This window comes from Medicago sativa, chromosome 3, assembly GCF_051527215.1.
Source record: "Medicago sativa cultivar Bolivia chromosome 3, Bolivia_mono, whole genome shotgun sequence".
In the NCBI taxonomy this organism is placed as follows: Eukaryota; Viridiplantae; Streptophyta; class Magnoliopsida; order Fabales; family Fabaceae; genus Medicago; species Medicago sativa.
In genome coordinates this window covers 58,843,080-58,853,843 of record NC_140751.1, presented here as the reverse complement: position 1 = coordinate 58,853,843, position 10,764 = coordinate 58,843,080, and the positions used below count along the sequence as shown (strand labels likewise).

The 10,764-nt window shown below is 31.8% G+C and overlaps 1 protein-coding gene across 3 annotated transcripts; it reads right to left on the bottom strand.

Moving 5' to 3' along the window:
- Nucleotides 1-29: 29 nt before the first annotated feature.
- On the bottom strand, nt 30-10,366 carry LOC146938641 (uncharacterized). Of its 3 annotated transcripts, XM_085752572.1 has the most exons (10): nt 10,288-10,364; nt 8,463-8,972; nt 7,046-7,195; nt 5,789-5,995; nt 5,471-5,629; nt 5,083-5,244; nt 4,755-4,773; nt 4,504-4,648; nt 1,367-1,765; nt 30-778 (listed from the first exon to the last, which is right to left on the bottom strand). In XM_085752572.1, exons 1-10 carry the CDS (start codon nt 10,328-10,330, stop codon nt 167-169), a joined length of 2,406 nt encoding a protein of 801 aa, XP_085608698.1. In that variant the 5' UTR covers nt 10,331-10,364; the 3' UTR covers nt 30-166. The 3 variants fall into 3 exon arrangements, with proteins under 3 accessions (XP_085608698.1, XP_085608699.1, XP_085608697.1); XM_085752573.1 differs by lacking the exon at nt 1,367-1,765 and having other exon boundaries at nt 4,294-4,633; nt 4,740-4,773; nt 10,288-10,366; XM_085752571.1 differs by lacking the exon at nt 4,755-4,773 and having other exon boundaries at nt 1,367-1,707; nt 4,548-4,741; nt 5,082-5,244; nt 10,288-10,360.
- Between the last annotated feature and the right edge of the window lie 398 nt (nt 10,367-10,764).

Sequence of the window (10,764 nt, the reverse complement as noted above, 5' to 3'; positions counted from 1 at the left end):
CTTTTTTTATATTAAATTAAATACCTCACTAAAATAACCACAATCTAACATCATACATATAAATATATAATTACAAACATTATACATAGAAGTATACTACTCCAAACATAGGTAGTACTGTTCTTATTTGAACAAACCAAACACATTTTCACTTCACCATACACCTTTATATGTCCTCCCCCTTATCACGTGACTTTGGCACTTTGGTTACAATACCTCTAAGAAGATCAATGTAAAGTGGAAGTTGTGCTACTGCATACAAAGTCACAGGGAAGCAAGTGACTGTATAAATGAGGAACACAATGTGCTTGTATTTATGGTCAATCAGAAAGAAATGGCCAGAGCAAAAAGCGACGAACATTGCAACAATGGATAAGAAAAGAGAACTTAATCCCAAAAGAAGTTTCCTTGGTAAATCAATTCTGAAATCTTTGGCTTCTTTTCGAGAAGTGAGTATGGACAGGAACATTATGAGTGCAGTGACAGAGAAACAAAGACCAATTACTGAAGACAAAGCAAATGCATCAAATGCAGGCCTTCCTTCCAATGCTGGTTCACCTGTTTCACTTCTATTGCCGCCTGGTACAGTGCTTGATGTAGCGAAGGAAACACTGGCAAGGAGTGCTGCTACTACAGAGCAAGATTCAGAAGTATCTTTGAGCCATTCACTGCCTTTTTGTACCAGTTCTTCATGTGATTTCTTGAACAATTCTCCAGCTTTTTTGTCTTCTTTGTTTGTTCTAACTGTGAAATGCTCTGGCACTAGTCCTTTAGTATACTGATCCATGTGTTCAAATGTAGTTAGAAGGGTAAATTATTATCAAATTAACAAGAGAGATTCTATCAATGACAGTCATTTCAACTTTCAAGGTGAGACTAGGCGTTCAATTATCTAACTTTTCCAAATCCAATGCATTCATGATCGGGTTGGTTTTGTTCAATTTTAGTGTTAAAAATAATTGTTGGTCACCCAACTCAAACCAAAGACTATAATGATTTTTTTAGGCCCTCGATATCTCCTTTGGTTGAATACCCTCTGGGAGATATCTACCTGTGTTAAAATTATAAATAAAAAGTAAAAAAAAATGTCTTCCAGGAGTCGTCTCCAAAATTTTTTAGTGGGTCTAAGAGACATTGTGGGGGCGTAAAAAGAACCGCTCAACAACTATTGATTGGTTTGGATATTGGGTTTGGTCATCTTTTACCTAAATTGCAAACACATATACAGTCCCGATATCAATGGCCATTGGATTAAAATCAGACAGTCCAGATTCAAGTTTGATATTTTGAAATATGCATTATTTTGGACCGTCTGATCTTAATCAAGGTCATTGCGACGAATCCTAATTGGAAAGAAAAGAAATACCTGAAACCATTTTATATGCCACATCATTTGCAAGGCAGCACCAGATATGTTCCAATCTCGATCACTTTTGGTAGCTGCTAAATGTAACACAGAGTTATCTTCCTTATCCATCCCTTGGATTAGATTATCAAATATTGCCTTTTTATTGCATTCTTCAAACCGTTTCCTTAATGCCTCAACAATAATGGTTCTCCTGTTTTCAACTGCTACAAGTAATACATTTTTATTTTCCATGTTAACTTCGTATATGGAACTTGATATTTTTGTTATAAGCTCTTCCACTATTTCAACTATGCCATTTCTTGCTGCAGTCAAAATTGCTGTCTCACTTTCCAAAATTGCTTTCTCACGTTCAAGATTTGCAGTCAAAATTGTTGTCTTAATTTCCAGAATTGCTCTCTCAAGTTCAAGTTTTGTAGAAATGTTTGGGTCCTCAATGTTGTTATTTTTTTTTGAAGGAGTCCTCATTGTTGTTATCTCCTGCAAGTTTCATTTATGTTATTTTCAATAATATTTTGTAATATTGATTTGATTTTTGGTCCATCCTTCTGATTTTCAAGGGAAGGGAGTCCTAGTAACACGGATGTCAGTCTGGAGATATGTAGTCTAGTCAATGATTGTTTCCGTCAAATAAGTTTGTGTGAAATCAAATAAGTTTTACTGATCAAATTACTCATATATAACCCCTTATGATCAAATCAAAATCATTATCTCCAGCCTCAAATATAAATGAAATTGTTAAAGAAAGTTGATGTATTTACAAAGAGACCACTAAAATGAATTGGATACCTTGATTTGGGTTGTAAAAAGACATGAAATCTGTTCCACTCACATCTCGTGTTGGTTTAGCGCCAGTTCCCAAGTACGATTCATATGGATTTTCCATAAATTTGTTTAAAAGTTGACCACTCCATTTGTGCTTTTGCTTCATCTTTTTTATTTCTTCAACCCCTTTAAGCAAATTTTGAACACATCCGTAAAACAATAACAACCAAGGGCACAACCCCAAATCAAAAATGTTTGGGCGAACACAATCAAATGAAAATGTTAAAATTAAAAGAGAAATCTCTTTTGATTTTTTTCATTTCTGTATGTGCACTCAAATATTTTTTATCTGAGGTTGTGTTCATGTCAGACTTTTTTTAGATAATGAGATCAACAAGGATTAGACACTTACCAACTCCTGAAAGGCCAAGGGTATAGATATATGCAAACTTCAAAAACCAAAGACATGTGGCATAGTTTTCTGGAAGAAGCTTGCGTTCAGATGGCATTGAGATATTGGGATGTTGATGATTTTGCAAGCCTATGTGTTTCTCTCCCTTATTTTTAGATCCTGCAAAAACATAACTTAAATTTTGTGCATTCTTAATATAAAAATATTTTTACACATTCTATCATTCTCCTTAGAGAAAACCCATACTTCAGACCCTGGCTGAATAGATAAATACATGATAGCCAACATACTTATATAAGAAAGATTTAATGCACATACCATTTGCAGCATTAGAAGTAGTTTGTTTCATCCGCAGCATTTGCTTAGCAAAACCTATAAGTGGATCAGCATAATCTCGACATTTTTGAATAAATAGATAACATGTGTCGTAGTTCTTTGGACATAATTTTTGTGGTTTTGACTCATATTGCTTCAGCCGATAATATTCGATTGCTTCTTCAACTTTTAGGGTTCCCACAGGTATACCTGTTGATAGTGTGTCGTAACATTAGAGCAATACATTGAAAATTGTCATGCATAAATCTACTCCTTTGTCCCTTTTTATATGAATAGTTTACAAAAATCGTGGACATTAAGAAAAGTGTTTGAAGTAATACATTTTTCATAAATGTATTTTACTATTACCATATTACCCTTTGTTTATAGAGATATTTAATATTAACTTTTCATATATCAAGGTATATTGATAATATTAATGAGGGGTGTATTTGAAAAAGAGTAATAATGCATCTAGAAATTTGTAGATAGTCTTATGTTCAGGGACAAAACTTTTTTGTAAAGTAGTCTTATAAAAATGGACGAAGAGATTATTTCCAAAGAACAAAAAGGGTGTATTATCCCATATGAGCATGCATCTTATTTCATCTTTAGAGGTGAGATAAAAAAAAAAAAAAATTGTGGGTTCAAGTCAACAAGCCTTAAAAGGAAAAAGGGATAAGATTTGTCTACTCAGGAATTACTGACAACACACATTTTATATTACGACAAAGACAAGGAATTAATATTTCCGCTCTTCATGCAATACTAATTTTATAATTTAACTAATATGTATCGACAAATAAAATTATTGGAGAAATCTAATCACACTCTTTCCGTAGATATTTTTGTAATTCTTTTTAAAAAAATTAACTCGACACAACTTTAAAATATTAATGGATAGTTATTAAACTCATAGTTGTATAACCTTAAGTGGTTTATAAATTAGAGTGGAGATTAAAATGTTTAAGATGAACATAATGGTATCTTTGAACTTTGATTAAATATGTACTCATCATTCAATTATTAAATGATATGTCTTGTTTTTGTATTCATTTATAATGATTTTTTTAGGCCCTCGATATCTCCTTTGGTTGAATACCCTCTGGGAGATATCTACCTGTGTTAAAATTATAAATAAAAAGTAAAAAAAAATGTCTTCCAGGAGTCGTCTCCAAAATTTTTTAGTGGGTCTAAGAGACATTGTGGGGGCGTAAAAAGAACCGCTCAACAACTATTGATTGGTTTGGATATTGGGTTTGGTCATCTTTTACCTAAATTGCAAACACATATACAGTCCCGATATCAATGGCCATTGGATTAAAATCAGACAGTCCAGATTCAAGTTTGATATTTTGAAATATGCATTATTTTGGACCGTCTGATCTTAATCAAGGTCATTGCGACGAATCCTAATTGGAAAGAAAAGAAATACCTGAAACCATTTTATATGCCACATCATTTGCAAGGCAGCACCAGATATGTTCCAATCTCGATCACTTTTGGTAGCTGCTAAATGTAACACAGAGTTATCTTCCTTATCCATCCCTTGGATTAGATTATCAAATATTGCCTTTTTATTGCATTCTTCAAACCGTTTCCTTAATGCCTCAACAATAATGGTTCTCCTGTTTTCAACTGCTACAAGTAATACATTTTTATTTTCCATGTTAACTTCGTATATGGAACTTGATATTTTTGTTATAAGCTCTTCCACTATTTCAACTATGCCATTTCTTGCTGCAGTCAAAATTGCTGTCTCACTTTCCAAAATTGCTTTCTCACGTTCAAGATTTGCAGTCAAAATTGTTGTCTTAATTTCCAGAATTGCTCTCTCAAGTTCAAGTTTTGTAGAAATGTTTGGGTCCTCAATGTTGTTATTTTTTTTTGAAGGAGTCCTCATTGTTGTTATCTCCTGCAAGTTTCATTTATGTTATTTTCAATAATATTTTGTAATATTGATTTGATTTTTGGTCCATCCTTCTGATTTTCAAGGGAAGGGAGTCCTAGTAACACGGATGTCAGTCTGGAGATATGTAGTCTAGTCAATGATTGTTTCCGTCAAATAAGTTTGTGTGAAATCAAATAAGTTTTACTGATCAAATTACTCATATATAACCCCTTATGATCAAATCAAAATCATTATCTCCAGCCTCAAATATAAATGAAATTGTTAAAGAAAGTTGATGTATTTACAAAGAGACCACTAAAATGAATTGGATACCTTGATTTGGGTTGTAAAAAGACATGAAATCTGTTCCACTCACATCTCGTGTTGGTTTAGCGCCAGTTCCCAAGTACGATTCATATGGATTTTCCATAAATTTGTTTAAAAGTTGACCACTCCATTTGTGCTTTTGCTTCATCTTTTTTATTTCTTCAACCCCTTTAAGCAAATTTTGAACACATCCGTAAAACAATAACAACCAAGGGCACAACCCCAAATCAAAAATGTTTGGGCGAACACAATCAAATGAAAATGTTAAAATTAAAAGAGAAATCTCTTTTGATTTTTTTCATTTCTGTATGTGCACTCAAATATTTTTTATCTGAGGTTGTGTTCATGTCAGACTTTTTTTAGATAATGAGATCAACAAGGATTAGACACTTACCAACTCCTGAAAGGCCAAGGGTATAGATATATGCAAACTTCAAAAACCAAAGACATGTGGCATAGTTTTCTGGAAGAAGCTTGCGTTCAGATGGCATTGAGATATTGGGATGTTGATGATTTTGCAAGCCTATGTGTTTCTCTCCCTTATTTTTAGATCCTGCAAAAACATAACTTAAATTTTGTGCATTCTTAATATAAAAATATTTTTACACATTCTATCATTCTCCTTAGAGAAAACCCATACTTCAGACCCTGGCTGAATAGATAAATACATGATAGCCAACATACTTATATAAGAAAGATTTAATGCACATACCATTTGCAGCATTAGAAGTAGTTTGTTTCATCCGCAGCATTTGCTTAGCAAAACCTATAAGTGGATCAGCATAATCTCGACATTTTTGAATAAATAGATAACATGTGTCGTAGTTCTTTGGACATAATTTTTGTGGTTTTGACTCATATTGCTTCAGCCGATAATATTCGATTGCTTCTTCAACTTTTAGGGTTCCCACAGGTATACCTGTTGATAGTGTGTCGTAACATTAGAGCAATACATTGAAAATTGTCATGCATAAATCTACTCCTTTGTCCCTTTTTATATGAATAGTTTACAAAAATCGTGGACATTAAGAAAAGTGTTTGAAGTAATACATTTTTCATAAATGTATTTTACTATTACCATATTACCCTTTGTTTATAGAGATATTTAATATTAACTTTTCATATATCAAGGTATATTGATAATATTAATGAGGGGTGTATTTGAAAAAGAGTAATAATGCATCTAGAAATTTGTAGATAGTCTTATGTTCAGGGACAAAACTTTTTTGTAAAGTAGTCTTATAAAAATGGACGAAGAGATTATTTCCAAAGAACAAAAAGGGTGTATTATCCCATATGAGCATGCATCTTATTTCATCTTTAGAGGTGAGATAAAAAAAAAAAAAATTGTGGGTTCAAGTCAACAAGCCTTAAAAGGAAAAAGGGATAAGATTTGTCTACTCAGGAATTACTGACAACACACATTTTATATTACGACAAAGACAAGGAATTAATATTTCCGCTCTTCATGCAATACTAATTTTATAATTTAACTAATATGTATCGACAAATAAAATTATTGGAGAAATCTAATCACACTCTTTCCGTAGATATTTTTGTAATTCTTTTTAAAAAAATTAACTCGACACAACTTTAAAATATTAATGGATAGTTATTAAACTCATAGTTGTATAACCTTAAGTGGTTTATAAATTAGAGTGGAGATTAAAATGTTTAAGATGAACATAATGGTATCTTTGAACTTTGATTAAATATGTACTCATCATTCAATTATTAAATGATATGTCTTGTTTTTGTATTCATTTATTTAAAAATCAAATCAATTTTTTAATGAATTTTGTCAATGGAGTATTGATACCCTACCGAACTTCGGGTAACTAAGAATTCATCAATGTTTAAACATATAAGTGAAATGTTAATATAAAATATCATGCGTGATAGTTAGCTATAAAAACCATATGTTCCAAAGATAGTAATGTACACAAATATTGAAATGTTGCACACTTACAGTGGTAAAGAATCCTCTTCCACCATATCATCTTGCATCCGCTTTTGAAGGCTGAGGGCCTAGTAGCAAGAAGTTTTAGAGGACTGAATCCATGTTTGTTTGGAATGTCGATAAGCTCTGGATATTTATGTATTATTATAAGTGCCAAATCTGTTGCAATATACATAAATATTAGTAGGAGAATGCTAAACAAATCTGTTGCAATATACATAAATATTAGTAGGAAAATGCTAAAGAGTGTCCTAGAGCAGTCATTAAAGAAATTAATATATAAATATTATATTAGAATGATGAAATGTTGTATATTCAACTTTTTGAATGTCTAAGAATTATTGTATTAGAAATTAATTGCATTTTTCTTTCTAAATAGGTTGTTAAACAAACCATTAGCTTATTTGAGCATTATGAAAGGAAATAGATAACATTATGTTGGGTTTTAAATGTGAGTTGTTAAGTCCCACATTGTTTATGAATGTGTAAAATATGGATGTCCAAGAAAGGCGACTTATATACTTGAAGCCTTATGATTTTGGATGGAGATGTTGCGTCTCCATCTCTTGCGGTCCTAAAGCATTGACCTGTTGTTGCTCTCGTGACATCCGAACTCCTCAACAAGTAGTATTAGAGTCTTGGTTCGGTTTAGTGGGGGAACGGAAGTTGGATCATGTTATAGAAGGTGAGAATTCACACTTCATGGAAAGAATGTTGGGTTTCAAGTGTGAGCAGTTAAGTCTCACATCGCTTATAAATGAGTAAAATGTTAGATGCATAAAAGAGACGGCTTATATGTGTGATGTCTTAAGATTTTGAGTGGAGATATGACGTCTCACTCTCTTCTAGTCTTGAAGTCACACGCGCACACACACAAGTAAGGAATACATTTCCCATCATATTCAACTATTAATCTATAATAAGGTATTAGTTCCTCACAGATCATATATAATCCTTTAACATTCATTCCCATGCAATTTTTTTTTTATCTTTCCACCAAATAAAATGTGGGTTATTAAAAAAAAGTGAGTAATTAAATATTCTTTTTTTAGAAAATATAATTAAATATTCATATCGTGTCCAAACATTGCACACATTAGAAAACCGACATAGAAATTCATGAATTCAGATTCCAAGCAACAACTTATTGCAAGCAATCAAAATATCAGTGGTTGTTGGATCAAGATCAAACAGTTCAAATTCACGTGTAAATTTTTATTTTTTACATTCATGGTCGATGAATTCATCGACCATCAATGTGAAAAATCAAAATATACATGAGAATATAAACCGTCTGATCTCAATCAAACGACCATCGATATGATGACTTCCTGGATGCATGTAGTCCTTGACTAAAACGAAACCCGAATACAAAATTCATAATATGAAGCAAAACATGGAATTTAATTAAAAGCTTGATAATTACCAAAAAATTCCCTCCGGATGGCACAGTGAAGAATACTATCCCCATTGCTTCTAATAAGATCTTTAGTATAAGAATAGTTCCTATCAGCACCACAATCGCTTTTACTTGATTTAAAGTTGAAGAGATACACAAACGTTTGTTTTTGCCAAGACAATGCAGCAAGAAACAAAGGACTTTCTCCATTTTCGTTATCAATATCAATCAAATCCTTCCTTTCACCACCTTCTCCTATGATACATTCACATATATCTTTGAATCCTCTTGATGCTGCAAGGTGCAAAGGAGTGTCACCTTTTTCATTCTTACATTTAAGGGCCTCCTCATTATTGTGACTTAAGATTGAATTCACAAGATTTTTAACAACTTCCACATTGTCATCATTTACTGCCACGTGTAGTGCTGTTCCTCTGCTTTTGTTGATCTCTATTGTGCTAAACTTAGGATCAGATTTGTATAATTCCTCAACCTCTTTCCATTTTCCTTCTATTGTATACCCCTTGAGCTTGTCCTCTGGACACACATTTCAAATTGAGTTAATCGGTTGCAATTTACTACTTGAAAAAAAAATGGAATTAGAGTTATTCCTTGTTTGGATAAACAACTTAATAAGCTAAAATCAACTTACAAACATGTCGTAAGTTGTTTTTATAGGGTCACTCAAACAGTACAAGTGTTTATGGCAATAAATAATTTCAAATAAGTCAATTCAAATGCGTCCTTAATCTGTTGCAATCTACTATTAAAACAAGTGGAATTACTTATAAAAATTAGAGAATAAAAAATGAAATTATTTTCTAATTTTGGCATTGAGAGAGAGAAATGAAGTTAAACACTTAATCTATTGAAAAAAAATATAGACAAAAAAAATATTGACTAATAATTATGACACGCACGCTGGCACACGTACGAGGGGGATATATTGAGTTCAAAGTAAGTATTTAAACTTACTCCAAATCAATACCTTTAAAAATTGGTATTTTTTGTCTTTTAGTGTGCCACGTGGGGTGCATGATTGGCCCATGTGGCACACCGTTAGTTTTGTGTTTTTTTTTAACGGAAAGTTAACGGAAGGACTAAAGCCAAAAGTTTTACAAAGTGCAGGGACTAATGTCAAACAAAAAAAAACGCAGGGACCAATGCCAAAACTAGGCAAAAGTGCAGGGACTAAACACACATTTAAACCTTTATTTTTATTTTTATTTTTATTTTGTCAAGTAGCCTATTTGCTAGAATTCACCATTTTCAAGGTGAATAAGTGGGGTGTCCGAGGTTCGAACCCCGACCCCTGCATATAACAATGCATGTCCCTGCCAACTGAGTTATGTTCACGGGGACAATACCTTTACTTTTATATTAGTCAATGATTATGATTAAAGAAGTTAAACTATTGGCAAATAGTATAAACAGGAAAAATAAAAGTAGTCTTCAATTATAGTCTTCCTTTACTTTTTAAACGGAAATTTTAGTCTCTTGTAACCATATGTGTGCGTGAAAAAAAAAAAAGTAGAATTACATATGAAAATGAGAGACAACAAAAAATGAAATTGATGTTCAAATTTTATTTTTTATAGTATTTTTTATTACTTTGATTATAGGTCCAAAATTTTCACCTTTTTTAACTGTGACTAATCTTTATCGGATATTGGTGAGTCACACTATGTAAGTTTTTAAGTATATTTTTAAACTATAGATTTTTTTATAGTATTTAGTGATGAAATTAGAAACAAATTATATGATTTGTTTATAGTAGAGTATTATCCGATCGCTAATTTCAACTATTTTTATAACTAATTATTTTTCATTGGTAACAATATAAAGTACTTACCTTCCGTGATGTATGTGCTGCTGTCACTAATATATTCTCCCATTTCTATAATGTTCGTGATGGTCTTCAAGGTTGAAACTCAGAGATTGAATTGAAGGATGAAAGAAAGAACAATGTGAGATGATGAGAAAGAGAGAGAAGTTTAGTCCATGTGTTAGTGGTATGTTCCAACTACATATAGAGTGTAACTTGTTTTAAATACAAATCATGAAGAGTCCAATATTGGTTGGGTATATTTCAGTGAATTTGAAGGATATGAGAATATAAAAAGAAATGATTCCAAACATGCTTTAGAACAAAGTACACAAAGCTTGCTTCTCAAGTCTACAAGTTAAGTATATTATATAGTATGATTATTAGAATTCAATAAAATTCATGAAAAAAAAAACACACGTAATTTTACATGTTTTAATTTAATTTAATTTTTTTTTAATTGGGAAAAAATAGACAGAAAGAAAAAGAAGAGGGTAATGTAGC

Coding starts and splice junctions, on each gene's coding strand:
- LOC146938641 (XM_085752572.1), bottom strand. CDS start 10,330: ATGGGAGAATATATTAGTGACAGCAGCACATACATCACGGAAG. Junction 5,630..5,788: donor TACTTCTAATGCTGCAAATG/GTATGTGCATTA, acceptor ATGTTTTTGCAG/GATCTAAAAATAAGGGAGAG. Junction 5,245..5,470: donor CCTTGGCCTTTCAGGAGTTG/GTAAGTGTCTAA, acceptor ATTTGCTTAAAG/GGGTTGAAGAAATAAAAAAG.